This window comes from Vanessa cardui, chromosome 1, assembly GCF_905220365.1.
Source record: "Vanessa cardui chromosome 1, ilVanCard2.1, whole genome shotgun sequence".
Classification (NCBI taxonomy): domain Eukaryota; kingdom Metazoa; phylum Arthropoda; class Insecta; order Lepidoptera; family Nymphalidae; genus Vanessa; species Vanessa cardui.
The window spans coordinates 1,891,970-1,907,870 of NC_061123.1; the positions used below are offsets into that span (position 1 = coordinate 1,891,970).

Genomic DNA, 15,901 nt, shown 5'->3' on the forward strand with positions numbered 1-15,901 from the left:
ATGAAATAAATGAAACAAATTAGTTTTGCAATTTAATCACGTAAACTTATACTTACAAGAACGATAATTTGATCGCGTGTCGATAACGGAAACTCAGATTTCGCGTATAGCTCAATTATTTAGTAAATATACTTTCAAAGATTTCGGTTGATTTAATATTGTTTGATTACTAGCATAACACAAAAATAACTTCCTATAATATAAGAAATTACTGAACTATATAACAATTGAAAATATTTTTCCATTAAAAATTTGTTATTTATATTTTAACTTCTAAACATCGTCCTTGTTTTATTCAATTTTGTTAGGTCTGTTCAATGATGTTGTAGTAAACAGATATGTTATTAACGCTTGATTTAATATTGTTTGATTACTAGCATAACACAAAAATAACTTCCTATAATATAAGAAATTACTGAACTATATAACAATTGAAAATATTTTTCCATTAAAAATTTGTTATTTATATTTTAACTTCTAAACATCGTCCTTGTTTTATTCAATTTTGTTAGGTCTGTTCAATGATGTTGTAGTAAACAGATATGTTATTAACGCGCAAAAAGTGAAGACTAGAAAACGTCCTAATTGGGGCGTTTGCCTTTAGTCGTTTTACGTAGTAATACTTTATAATACATCATAATTACGTAGTAATACGTTTTGCGTAATTAAAACATCTAGTTATCCCTTTTACTTATTGTTTTTATCAAGCTATCCTTTTTACTTTTAACGAAATGTAAAAATAAACTAAAATAAACGGTCCCCGGCGCGGCATACTTTCTTCTGTTGTTTAGTATGGATATAACATATCTGTTTATTAGAATATCATTGGGTCTGTTTTATAATGTAGGAGAATCAGTAAAATTATTATTTAATGTGCAATATCAGTTTATTCACTATTATTTGAAATGATGGCTTTCAAAGACAATCTTTAATGTGATAGTTAATATCTCAAGTGCATTTACTTATAACCTGCAGGCAGGTATCATTATATATATTTCGTGCTGCCACTATTTTTAATGTGAAACGTTTATGGACAAAGAATTTTACACTACGACCATTAACCATTTTGTAAAAAGAATGTAATAATATTATTATTTATGACATACAAAAAAACTCCAGAGGCTGTATGTACTCACCATGATGTGGTTCAGGTTGTGTGGCAGGATACAAACGATGTTACAATATTATTTAATTCGAATTTTAGAATCATCTACAACTTTTCTGTAGCCCTATAAAAAGGGGAAAATAAAAAATATATAAAAAAATAATGATCAATTTCTTAAAACATTTTCTACTTTACACCATAACTTGTCATGTAAATATGTATTTATTTTACAAGAATGTTCTGTGATAACATGTTATTTATTTAGGATAGAAATTATTAATAGTGAATGTTTGTTTTTTAATGGGTGTTATATTCTTTTTTTTATTTCATCAAAATTTAACCTTATCAGCAAATAATGTACATTACAAATCAAATGTATATTTATATAATATCTTGCGTGTCTTCCAAAATATTTATTTTTCCTAGTTCCTATTTTCTTGTACAAAATTCATAACTTTAAATTATTTGAATATAACACTTTCATACAATATTTGTTTTATTTTTATTACTTTATTTCCTACTCAAATGAATCTTACGAAAATTTAAAAAATACATTGATAGAATCGGCTTAATATCCACTATACTAGTACTTCTTCATTCGAGGAAGTCTGAGTATGTAGCAGGTAAATAGCGATCATTTGTATTTGTGTTCTCGATTGTTGGAAAAATAATACTCATCCTTCAAATTGGAACACCATTCTAAGTTCGGAGGTTCCCAGGCGGATTCAGTTGAAATTCAAATTAAAATATAGGAGAAATAAAACATTTAGTCCAATTTCGATTAATTTATTATAATGTGCGATGTTAAAATAGGTTTATCATAATAAAGCATTTCAACTAGCACGACCCGCACGTCGCACCTCGCATCCCTCACTTGTTCAATTAACGCAACACTTCTATACAAAACGAATTCATTGCAAGGCAAATAAAACTCAGGTTACAAATCTCAGTATAGAGCGCTTCCACACAAAACCGATGGAACGGTCATGTCTGAAAGTGCTCGCTATAAATAAAAAATATAACATAAATGATTAATCACACTATAATTAAAAATTATGTATGATTAATTAGAGATTACGATTACGTTTATCATCGGCGCACACAGTCACTCTGATACAGAGTACCGATTTTTTTTAATTATTATTTATTAATAAGCACTATCTAATAAACTTTGTAAGAGGTTTTCGCCTCGACGGTGCAGCATAATTCAATAACATTTATTTTATAATATGTTTAATATTGAACGATAATTTTAATCATAACATTCTGAGTGAGTGAGGAACACGATTTTTAAAGAAATACTAGGATTTTTTTGTCTGTACCTTAGTCATAACATAGGAACTGACATCAACAGATAATATAAAAGGAATTTAGACCGTCGAGGCACAATTGAATGATCTAGTAGCCTAGCACCAGTACATTTAAAAAAACACTTTTTCATTATCTATCCAAATGTCACAAAATTTTATTTTATGGACATTTCAAAATCAGAACGATAATTTATTAAAATAGTCAAGATTTTTTTTTTATATTAATGTATGTACATTTAGACAGATAACGAGAAAATCAAATAAACTTTTATAAGCAATTTTTATTTAAGAAACGCGCTAAGAAAGTCAACAGAACGCTATCCAAAGTACAAATATGTTTACAATTATTATCACAACATAATAAATAAGTCGCATTACAAAAAAAAACGAAAATATAAGTATTGACTTGAAAAACCTATAATCATTAGTCTTTTTAAGTGTATTTACTATTTTTAAATTATAATATAATGTTTTACGATTTTTATGAGATGATGCTTTTAAATGAGTATGAATAATTACACAAAGAGTTCCTGCATAACATGAGTATCTGTGTATAGAAATTTATTTCACCGGTTACGAGTCAGTCATTTGTAACTCAGCACAATGACATTTTATTTCTAGACATGTTATGTCCTAACCAAAATAAATCAAACTTGGACTATTCATTATATTTATATACAGCCTATTTTTTACATAAAAGAGATAGGGAATGTTTCTTAAAGTACAATAGAAGTATCAAATAAACAATGAAAGGAGATCCATAAAGATTAATACATAGTTATATGCAAATAACGGAAGAATAAATAAACTACATATTATCCAAAGCTCAAACATTCAATCAAACATTAGAATTCTTAAATATTTTATTAAAATTATACATATAATGTTCCTATATTTATGGTAGTTGTTTAGTTTGTACATTTATGGAACAGGCACGATGGTATACTCGTTACTAATTTGTTTAAAAGTGGAGACTAACCTGGCATTAGGATATAAAATAATATATGTACATAACAATATAAGCAAGCGAACTAAGTCGTTTGTGTGAGCTCAGAGCGCCGCACCCGTGCTCGGTACGTAACAGTTAAGGCTATCGCTATGAATTTATATCTAATAACTAAATTATCGTCATCTTCACTACTAATCAAAATGGCGCACGCGTGCGTTTGCACTGAGCCCGCAAACGGCCTCACTCATCGAGAATATTTATTAGATTTTATATCAGTCGCTTGAGGGTTCTATGGATCGGTGCTACTTAATTTAGGACTCATCTCACCACTTGGAAGACTTTTCGGTATGTCTAGAGATAAAATGTCAGTATAGCTCATCATGTCTCAACATAACATCATAGAACAACATAATCTTCAATTTACTAACAATAGTCTGATGTCGCTTTAGTCTTTTTAATTTACATTGGCAGTTGAATCTATTCATAATATTTTCTAGCAAATATATTTTACGTTTTTCTTGTTTCTCGTATAATTAGTAATTAGTTAGTTATATTAAACGGTTCTCTTAAATTTTCAACATGAATCTTATTTTTTTATGATATGAAATAAACACAATAATTGAATATACATGTTTTGAAATAAATGTTATACTAGTTATGTGGCTGACATTTGTCCTTTACGAATAACATTTTGATAATAAAGGAAACGTCACTCCCACACTAGTCCCGGCGCCACACGATCCCTGAGATTGCATTGGATGGATTTTCAAAATGGATTATCTAAGTAGTGGTACTCATTCAACAAACACATGGCATAACAACAATTATTCTGTACTAACTACTCTTTTATTCCATTCAAAAAGACGAGTAAGCCAGTGAAAGAACAGGCACAAATGGCATTGGAATTATCCTATGATCTCATAACTGGGCATGAATTACATGTTATAGCGTTGTAAAAATATGTATTTTGGTAATAACCTATGGACATTCACAATATCAACTTCTATGAAATAATCTATTATATTTGATGTTTGGACATTTAGAGAGATCCGACATTATTGGACAGAGAATTATTTACGACTACAATAGTTCGCCGTAATTATTTTAACTTTATAACATATCAATATGCTCATTCGAATTCGTCGCATTCAAATAACGAATCATCGCAAAAATACGTGTGGCGCCAGCTTAACAAATCACTTTAAACGAATTTTCATAAGAAATTCAGTAAAATACAATATTCGTATTATAATAATTAGCCGTTTATAATGGTTACAAATTTTATTCACACCAACATATTAAAAACTAACTCACAACAGTACGAGTATTTAGAATTTTACCGTCAAAAAATATTTCAACTAAATTTTGAATCTCTAATCAGCACATATTTATAATCTGTTTCACATAGTTGCTGAAATTGACAGGTGTCATCACACGAAAAGTTAAAATAGAACGATATTGTATATTACTATGAATAAAGACATTCATTTGATACAATTTAAATCATATACCTATTAGAAATCCTTAAATAATTTTGTCATGCCAAAAATTCATACATGTTAACACCGGGATAAACGAGGTGACCACATCGATCTAACCACCTAACTCGTATTTGATACAAAATATCTACAAACAAAGAAGTAGGCCTTTAGTGAAGTTAAATGCATTCAAGTCGAAAAGTCACTAAATGTTAATAAAACCGTCTAAATTAAAAATGTAGTCGCACCAGTGGGTCGTCCTAGACATGAAATAAAACAGATCATCAATCGATTTGAAATCGATATCGCTGCAAAGCCGGAAATCAAGTCTTATAAAGTCTCATCTGCAGAGACAAGTTTACGTTAGTTAGCTCATTCAAGGCATTTATCATCGTACCCTCAATGCCATGTGATGTTTGACAGGCTTTTGTGCTTATAACACTATTTATGTCTATGTTTTATAACGCCGACGGCCTCGTTACCTCGTAGTATACTAAGCTTTTTCTACAAAAGTGGTAATTTTTGATTGGACAACGCTGTCATGATTTTTTTATATCAAAGCGAAACTTGGATAGGCCAGCTATGACACTGTCTCAAAAACGTGTTTACAATACTGTACTGAAAATTTCACTCGTTTATTTCCGCCATAATTTCAATCGCTACCCCGAGCGCGCGAATGCATCCCGCCAGTTACACTTTAGCACTTGTACTCACAGGATCATAGCCTTAATTTCTCGTAGTAATAAATATGCACTACGGTAACGGACAGTGTAACCGGACCACAGTACGTAGTGTCGATGCATAAACTTCATAAGGAGAAACTTTAGCTTTATCGAAAATAACCAAACAATTAAATATCTATATTTTTCAGTGCAACCCGTTGCACGCAGACGGTCTATATACAATTAGGAACTTCGGATACAACGTTCGATCGAGGAGCCGTTTCATCATCGCTGTAAACGAAACCGTATCCAGGCTATCATATCATTACAGTTTCATTATCCAGAACCTCGAAGGCAAATTAACAATATAAAGATCGATCCATCGACACTACGCACGCGCACGCGCCTGCACGCGTACGCACGCACGCGCACGCGCACGCACGCGCACGCACGAGCCCGCACGCGCCCGCTAGTGGTGCCGCGACGGCTGGATGCGGCGCGAGATGTGCTCTTCCTGCTGCATCTTGGCGCGGAACTCCGCCACGAGGTCACGCGACTGCGCCAGAACGGCGAGTTGCTCGTTGAGAAGCTCCTCCCATTGCGTTGCGTAAGCTGGAAACGTAGCACGTATACAGATTAATACATTGTATGTATTGCTTATAGATATTTAAAAAAAAAAGTAAAGTAAAGTAACAGCCTGTAAATTTCCCACTGCTGAGATAAGGCCTCCTCTTCCATTAAGGAGAGAGATTGGAAACATATTCCGCCACGATGTTCCAATGCGGGTTGGTGGAATGCACATGTGACAGAATTTCGATGAAATTAGACACATGCAGGTTTCCTCACGATGTTTTCCTTCACCGCCGAGCACAAGATGAATTATAAACACAATTAAGCACATATATATATAGTGGTGCTTGCCTGGGTTTGAACCCGCAATCATCGGTTAAGATGCACGCGTTCTAACCACTGGGCCATCTCAGCTCTATAGATATTTAATAATATGTTAAATATTAGCTTGCCAACCATTCCATGATTAATGTCTATATACCTTGAGCATATTTGAATTAATTGTTTTTGTATTAAATTGTTTTACAAAGCATGTTACTTTTTTCGTCTAATCTAGTCTTTATGAAGATATATTATTTTTAGTATTTGACCTAAAAAATAAATAAACAATTCTCGTGTTATTTAAAATTTTCGTCACCATAATTACTGAAATTTAACTGGAGTTAGTTGTCTTACTTTTACAAGCTAGCTTATTATAATTAATGAAGCATACTTGAAAGTATTTATTAATTACTATTTACATTATAGTCCTTCACAAAATTATATTAAAAAATATGAACGATAGCATTGGCATTAGCACGTAAGCGATGAACCGACACTGTACCGATATTAAAATGATGAAAATTAAATGAAATTATTGTTTTCGTTCTGTTTTATTCATCAGACCTAACATGCGGCTTGTTCTTCGCGTGCCAAGGCCATTGCTCGGGACGGCTCGCAGGCGCTTAATGCGGCGCCATATGCCTGTAAACGTCGCACATGCAGGCGCACATAACAATAAGCTCAAGTACGGTACGCATTCTACAACTTAACACTAAATGTATACAATGAAAGAATAATGTGATGCAACATTGTTTTCATTGTACAAATCATTTATTATGTGATGTATAATGGAAAAATGTTGAAGAAGGGGTAACTATTTTATTAGTTGAAGTTGTATTATTTTAGTTTTTGTAAGATCAAATGCTATCTACATTTACAGGATAACAAAGTCGAGCAACTAAGCTGACTCATAGCTACGTTCATTCAGAGTAGGGAGCCATAAAAAAAGAACAATTATTTGGTGTACACCACAGATATAGTTTGTGCAAGATACATCATTGTATAGTACGACACAACTTAGATGTCGCATCGGCAAAATTCGTAAAACCGATCACATCCCACATCCGGATTGAGTACGCCATACCAAATTATCAATATTTATTTCTCATGCGAATATGATCTTTGCACAAACGTAATAACTGTAATATCATATGACCTAATATATTTGTCAATTTGACGCGTGGATTTACATGCACTTGTTTTCTCTGACGCGTGAATAGCGTCGAATAGCGCGATAGGGAGCTATTTCTATTGGTCGTGTAAATCGGCAGTAATCTAATTTGTGTCCTACTATATGTATCTACGGTGACCACGGCAAACGAACATTGCGTCAAAAATGTGAATCGTATGTAACTGAACACGATAGTTACGTTTACATTAATTGAAATAATTGTATTTAATTAACATGACGTTGTATTTTTCAAATGTTAAAAAAAGAGTAACTACTGAGTTTCTTGCCGGTTCTACTTCCGAACTACTTTCCGAACCGGTTGTAGCTTCACTTAATTGTAAAATGACGATTCAAAAGTGCTTATAAAAGCCTACTTGAATAAAGTTTATTTTGATTTTTTTTTTTTGAAAGGTCCCTAACGAAATAATAAGGCGAGGCGCGCACCGTCCTGGTCGTAGTCGACGTCGCGCGTGAGCGCCAGCAGCGCTGCGCAGCGCTGCAGCGCGTGCTGCAGGTAGTCGGAGATGGCCTTGTGGTTGTCCAGCACCTCCTCCTCCGCGCGCTGCAGCTCGTCGATGGCCTCGTGGAACGTGTACATCTCCGCCGACATGTCGCCCTCCTGCAACGCGACCCGCGACATTGACATCGACTAGTTGGAGCAGACTCAATAGGCTATTTAGTAGTTGAAGCAGACTCAATAGGCTATTTAGTAGTTGAAGCAGACTCAATAGGCTATTTAGTAGTTGAAGCAGACTCAATAGGCTATTTAGTAGTTGAAGCAGACTCAATAGGCTATTTAGTAGTTGAAGCAGACTCAATAGGCTATTTAGTAGTTGAAGCAGACTCAATAGGCTATTTAGTAGTTGAAGCAGACTCAATAGGCTATTTAGTAGTTGAAGCAGACTCAATAGGCTATTTAGTAGTTGAAGCAGACTCAATAGGCTATTTAGTAGTTGAAGCAGACTCAATAGGCTATTTAGTAGTTGAAGCAGACTCAATAGGCTATTTAGTAGTTGAAGCAGACTCAATAGGCTATTTAGTAGTTGAAGCAGACTCAATAGGCTATTTGACTGGTTTTTAAAATCCATTTTATATTATTTAGTAGAGGTTAAGGAACCCAGTAAAAGTTGATTTTTTTTTATTTCTAGTACATATTTGTCGAATAATATCATATTAAAAAAACCATATTTAAATAACGCGCGAAAACGCTACTTGGACAGTATGGCGCTGCAATGGGTTCGGTGACGTCACATTGCTGTATTTTAATCAGTTATTTAATCTGTTATACATATAGTAGAAAAGCAAAGTTTACAAGAAAGTGACTTCATCATAAGCCCGGCCAATCAGGAGCGTTTTGTCTCACATGACGAACGTTAGAATAAATGCATTTTTATTTATTGATTTTTGAATAAATGAAGTATTATTTTCAAGTGTCGTTAGTAAACTCATAATATACACTGATTACAATAATTCACAATTTATTTTTCGCATTGCCAAATAGCCCATTCTGCATACGCCGATTGCGACTCGTGGAACATTTAATTATCTCCAGTCTTGGAGCTGCAAAATATGTAAGAGTTCAGAGTGGGTACTGACGTTGAGTGAGCGCAGATGCGCCAAGTCGTCACTCGCAGGCTCCATCTCCACGTCGGCCTGCGGGGACTCGGCGCGCCCGCGGGAGTCCGACGTACCCAACTCCTTCACTCTGCCAAACACAATTACTTTAATCAAACATTGCTACTACATTTTCCATAACATTATTCATTGCTTCATTTTTTCATTATTGTTTCCATTTTAGAATAGAATAGAAGAATAGAATAATTCTTTATTTACAACAACACACTATACATAATTTCTATACTAGGCAATACAGCTGAAGAAGTACATATTATTTAGAAAAAAAAAAAACAAAAGATAATTATTTGCACAGCGGTGTGTTGCTATAAAAGGAAAATCGCTCAGCATGTGCTGACAATCTGGAATAGTAATACCCCAGGTGTCAGCGCTGATTTTCAGCGATCACCTTTAGACAGTTACGTATTTTAATAGTTATTTTGCCCACATACCCACATTTTAGATATTTAGATTTAATATTTTTTTCATATACGACGAATGTAGGACAAAACTCACCAATACTTTATAAAAAGTATATTACTAAAAGCAAGGACAAATATAATATAATTATTGCTTATCATAACAATAATACAACAGGAATATGTCCCGACATTCTTAGTTAACAAACAAGTATATAGTACGACACAACTTAGATGTCGCATCGGCAAAATTCGTAAATCCGATCAAATCCGAATTGAGCACGCGATCTCAAATTATCAATATTTATTTCTCGTGCGAATATGATCTTTGCACAAACGTAATAACTTGTGATATCACATGACCTAATATATTCGTCAATTTGACGCGTCGATATACATGCACTTGTTTTCTCTGACGCGTGAATCTATAGCGACGAATAGCGTCGAATGGCGCGATAGGGAGCTATTTCTATTGGTTGTGTAAATCGGCAGTAATCGGTTTTTATTTTCATTCCATTGCATTTTCCGATGCTACATCTAATTTGTGTCGCACTATACATATAGTGTCAACAGGCACCTGTCGGCGTATCGCAGCGTGTTGAGCGAGTGCTCGCAGGAGGACATGGCGGGCGATATCATGGCGATCATGCAGGTGCGCGACTTGTCGCCGATGAAGCTGTCGCGCAACACCTGCGTCAGCTTCGACACGCGGAAGGGCAGGTGGTTGTTGCCCTTCATGCCCAGCGCGCGGATGCACTCCTTCAGAGCTAGAAGGGACTTGTTGATCTCTGCACTCTCCATGCCTGCTCAAAGTAAACAACATCGTACTATTTAATCAATGTATATATATGATTTTAAATGTGTTTTATAATAATAACTAAAACTTATTGATGTGAAACATCTAACGGAACGGGACGGACCGGCGGTTGTCGTCACGCGTCACCAACACACATGGTATATTGAAAGTACGAAACATCTAATGCGGTGCGGTGACGGTCGCCATGCGTAACTGGCTATGTGGCTCTAATAATTTGGATGTTTCACGATGAATCATTTTTTTTACCAACGGTACCTTAGCTAGAGTAACACTATTTGAATAAGAACAGATCCATAATGTTGTCTTAAATTTGCGCGATTTTTACACATTTAAATAAAACTAGTTATTACGGATTTTAATCGTGTATATTAATTATTTTGGACATCCCGACGTTTCGAGCACTTTACAGCGTTCGTGGTCACGAACGCTGTCCGTAATAACTAGTTTTATTTAAAAGAAAAGATCCAATCCAATGGTGTGTCAATACACGTACGCGTCTGGCGGTTGGCGGAGGATGTGTCGGCGCCGCGCTCGTTGCCGGCGAGGTCGATGAGCGAGAACTTGCCGTGCACGCGGTGCATGCCGGGCGAGCGCACCACGATCTGGAACACGGCGTGCGAGCGCGACGAGTTCGAGTTCGCCGACGTCTGCGCACACACACACACGCACACACACGCACACGTTATATACACATGAGTCGAGATGGCCCAGTGGTTAGAACGCGTGCATCTTAACCGATGATTGCGAGTTCAAACCCAGGCGAGCACACCTGATTCATGTGCTTAATTTGTCTTTATAATTCATCACGTGCTCAGCGGTGAAGGAACATCGTGAGGAAACTTGCATGTGTCAAAATTCATAGAAATTGTGCTACATGTGTATTCCACCAACCCGCATTGGAACAGAGTGGTGAAATATGTTCGTAACCTTCTCCTCAAAGAGAGAGGAGGACTTTAGCCCAGCAGTGGGAATTTATAGTCTGTTGTTGTGTGTTGTTTGTTGTTGTGTTTATATACATATATTATATTCCATCCTTTTTTACAGCGAACCTGCCCGAAGCACTGGCACTTGGGTCATTAATCAGAGGACTAAACTAACAGTCACGATTATATCGTTACCTGTCCAGATGTCCTCGCGGCGTTTCCGTGTTGGATGAGCTTAAGCACCTCCTCCACGTTGTCGACGACCTTCTCGGTGAGCCCCACTATTTGAACTTGCTGCTTGCCGTCCTCTAGCACCCGAAGCTTCGCCTTATCCGCTAATAGATCGAAAACCTGTAACGACGCAAGTAATACATATACGACAAGTCACTAGTTTACTTGGTGGTAGGGCTTTGTGCGAGCCCGTCTGGGTAGGTACCACCCACTCATCAGTTATTCTACCGCCAAATAACAGTAGTCAGTATTGTTGTGTTCCGGTTTGAAGGGTGAGTGAGCCAGTGTAACTACAGGAACATCTTAGTTCCCAAGGTTAGTGGCGCAGTGACGATGTAAGGAATAGTTAATATTTCTCACAGCGTCATTGTCTATGGGTGATGGTGACCACTTACCATCAGGTGGCCCATATGCTAGTCCGCCAACCTATACCATAAAAAAAAAAAAACTAACCATACTAATATTAAAAAAAAATACTTCACAAAGAAACAATTAATATAAAATACTAGCAGATACTAGAAGGTACTATAAGATATTAAAGGAATTCCTTTACATTCTTTTGCTATATCTCAATGGATAATCATGAGAAAGAAATCCAAATGTAGTATGTTTTATTGACCAAATGTATTTATAGTAATTAATTTGATATGTAGGAATGATACCTTGCCGGAGTATATCTCGAAGAAGGAGGCGGAGACGATGAGGTTGAGCGGCTTGTACTTGGGCGACTTGAGGTACGTGAACACGTCGCGCGCAGCCATCGCGTATATACCCTTCTTGCAGTCTTGCATCTTACCCTGGGATTGCATACATTTTAATAAAAACATAATTAATTGTATAAAAACAAGGGGAGTCTTCGGACGACCGGTTGGGACGAAATTGCTTTCACTGTATATTATGTATTAAATAACAGACACGATAAAAAAAAAAATAACAAGGATTGAAAATAATTGAATAGCATAACTATTTGATTTGTTAATATAAATCCCGAGTTGAACAATAACAAAAAAAGGTTCTAATAATTTTATATAAAACCGTATTTGTATACCAAGAAGAAACAAAGGCAGGGGAAAGGTCGCCTGGAGGAATCATAATGCCTTTTTCCTTACGTGATGATTGCTGCCAGTTTACTTTATGGCAAGCTGCGTACAGCTTCGTTCGTACTACGTTATTGAAATAATACAGAACAAAATTATAATTTCCACTACAATATAATACATGTATAACTATAATAATATTAAATGAATAAAGTATTAAAATAAAAGTGAAATTATAAAAATAATATTTCATAGCACTGTTCATCTAATGGATCTCTTCATGTGTATGGTGAAGTGATCCAATGATTATACACACACACTGATTCACTGCACACATATCCAGATAAATAGTTACAATAAATTTGACCAATATTTTGGAATTATTCGATTTTACATAACCAAAATCTTAACCATATTTAAAATTTTGGCTTGTCTACGTTTTCATAATAATTAATTATTTGAAGAAGAAAAAGTATTGAAATAAAACATTAATATACGCGATTTAAATCAGTTATAGCTAGTTTTATTTCAATGTGTAATCGCGAAAATTTAAGACAACATTAAGAAAAAGTATTTTTAAACGCAAGTTACAATAATATTATTGCAGTTCAGATATTAGATAGTACCTGAAAGTCTCCCCCCATAGTGTGCGTCTTGCCCGAGCCGGTCTGTCCGTACGCGAAGCAAGTCGCCATGCCGCCCTCGAAGATCGTCTGCACCAGCGGCTTGGCCGTGTATCTGAAAGACATTGGTATATGCATTAGTATATTAGTATATATAGCTAGATTATAGATTATATAGTTACCATTAAATATTTACAAATTCCAGCTCAATATGTATAATAGTAATAGTAGTTTATACTTCAGTTACAAGAACTCAAATAAATAAATAGTTAAATGACAAAATTTCACAGGTCTAGCTAAAATTAACTTTCCGTTAGTCACATCAATGGACTTAGAAGTTCGTGAAACGACGGCCACTTATAATAAAACCTTCTCCAAATACTTACTAATAATCCTTCTCTAAATGTGAATTTACGTTAAATTACAGTATGCATAATACTGTACAGAGTTACTGCGTATAGTAGGTGAACATTATGAATATATGTAATGTTTGCAATCAACTTACTTATAAACAACTTCATTGGTGCACGAGTCGTCGAAGGCATAGTCGAATCGGAATTTTTGATTTTCGAGGTATTTGGTGAGATCCACTTTGTTTTTCGGCTCGTGAACTATCATCTGGTCCTTTGTCGGAACACTGATCACGTCCACCTTGGATACAAAATGAAAAAAAAAACATTAAATTATTTTAACAATGAATATAGAACCTTTGTAATATGACTCAAGTATTACATTGTATATGTATATTTTTACTTACAGCGTAATGCAATGTCATTCCTATTTAAGTAAAGTATATTTTCATTTTTATTATTTTCAATAACCAAATTTATATGAACAATCTAAATCTTGCTATTGAACAAGAGCTATAATAATTATTAGGACATACAAATATTGATATACATGTTATAGATAAGTAACGTAGAGTATATGTGATTTCTGACCTCCTTTTTCGCATTCTCCTTCTTGTTGAGCGGCCTCTTTCTCACGCAGACCGTGATCTGATGATCTTCGACCGGTTCGTTGCCAGTCAGTGGTCGGAATTCGATACTATTTTGGTACTCCCGTATCATGGCTAGGAACTCCCAGTTCGGATTGCCGGGGTCCATATTCATTAGGGCTTCCTGTAATCATATCAAAGATAAAAATAGTCATTTTTAAAAATACATTTTCTAAAGAAATGTACAGGTACTTTATATAGTAAGGTCAATACCAATCAATTCTATAGTGTATGTATAGTAAGTTTGAGACTATCGCATATGTATATATTGTTGTAGAGAGCATGCTCTTCATGAAATAAATACATTTCTTGGAGGCTGGTTAAAAACAAGTTACAAGTTATCAGTCAGTGGAATTAAGAGCAGAGATGGCCCAGTGGTTAGAACGCGTGCATCTTAACCCATGATTGCGGGTTCAAACCCAGGCAAGCACCGCTGATTCATGTGCTTAATTTGTCTTTATAATTCATCTCGTGCTCAGCGGTGAAGGAAAACATCGTGAGGAAACCTGCATTAGACAAATTTCATACCAATTTGCCACATGTGTATTCCACCAACCCGCATTGGAACAGCGTCGTGGAATATGTTCCAAACCTTCTCCTCAAAGGGAGAGGCCTTTAGCCCAGCTGTGGGAATTTTCAGGCTGTTACTTTTAGTCAGTGGGGTAGAGTCAATAGCGGGTACCTTTTCCTCCTTGAGCTCGGCCTGCCGCTGCCGCCGCTTCTCCCGGTTCTCCTTGAGGCGCTCCACCTCCTTGACGACGTTGGAGCGCCGCACGGCGCCCGACGCCACGGCGTGCGGCACCGACACCGTACTGGACACCGCCGCCGGCCGCGCCGACGACACCGGCGGGTTGAACTGCCGACCGAGCAATGAGAGACAAACTTCGATTATATTTTTCGAATCTTCCAACCTTCCCGACTACTTTCTTTAATATACACCGATTATTATTTTTAGTCTTCACCGGCGGGTTGAACTGCCGACCGAGCAATGGGAGACAAACATCAATTTTTCGAACCTTCCAACCTTCCCAACTACTTTCTTTAATATACACCGATTATTATTTTTAGTCTTATATCAAGAATATCATGACATCATTCAACATTATCAACTTTACTAAACCATATTAACTAACGCCATGAGTTATTTTTTAGTGCAAACATTTTATTGTAATAAGGTATGTTTGCACCAATCAAGTTATTAAGGACACAGGAATCTAAAAAAACAGGAATAAGGAATATGGGATGGAATTAGGTAAGGATAGGGAAACCTCTTTAAAGTTTTGCATCCGTCGTCCATGAATTAAAGGCTGTTGGGATGCTTGAACTACGGAAGCCGCACTCGGCGTGCTGCCCGAACGTCGGCCGCCTGACGAGGGATTTTGCTAAGGACCAGAGGATTCGGTTTAAAGGGAGGAATTCAGGAATCGGAGACCATATACTGCTTACTTTTTGTATTAAGAGAGATAAAACGAAATTTCTTTCATTTTGTTTTCAGCAATCTTAATTTATAATATAAACTTTTCAGAGACTTAAGTTTGTGCAAACATAATTTAAAACAATTCTGCTTACAATATCTTTATGTAGCGATATCAACATAATATACATATATACCTAAATGTTTTTTTTTTCTACTCGAATCTTGAGCTGCATTCGATCGAGCTTATTATGAAAGGT

The 15,901-nt window shown here is 35.7% G+C and overlaps 1 protein-coding gene across 6 annotated transcripts in view; it reads right to left on the minus strand.

Annotated features, from left to right (window-relative positions):
- Positions 1-3,973: 3,973 nt before the first annotated feature.
- The window catches only part of LOC124533177 (kinesin-like protein Klp10A), a 50,971-nt gene continuing 39,043 nt past the window's right edge, over positions 3,974-15,901 (minus strand). For 2 of the 6 annotated variants that reach the window (XM_047108367.1, XM_047108393.1), the window contains 12 exons: positions 14,910-15,083; positions 14,172-14,351; positions 13,736-13,881; positions 13,234-13,345; positions 12,233-12,367; positions 11,535-11,690; positions 10,910-11,063; positions 10,177-10,402; positions 9,163-9,271; positions 8,011-8,185; positions 6,960-7,037; positions 3,974-6,116 (listed from right to left, as the gene is read on the minus strand). In XM_047108367.1, coding sequence (XP_046964323.1) covers positions 5,974-6,116; positions 6,960-7,037; positions 8,011-8,185; positions 9,163-9,271; positions 10,177-10,402; positions 10,910-11,063; positions 11,535-11,690; positions 12,233-12,367; positions 13,234-13,345; positions 13,736-13,881; positions 14,172-14,351; positions 14,910-15,083 — 1,788 coding nt within the window. In that variant the 3' untranslated portion in view covers positions 3,974-5,973. Of the gene's footprint in view, positions 6,117-6,959; positions 7,038-8,010; positions 8,186-9,162; positions 9,272-10,176; positions 10,403-10,909; positions 11,064-11,534; positions 11,691-12,232; positions 12,368-13,233; positions 13,346-13,735; positions 13,882-14,171; positions 14,352-14,909; positions 15,084-15,495; positions 15,610-15,901 lie in introns of all 6 variants that reach the window. The other 4 variants (XM_047108359.1, XM_047108385.1, XM_047108351.1 and 1 more) reach the window with 3 other exon arrangements.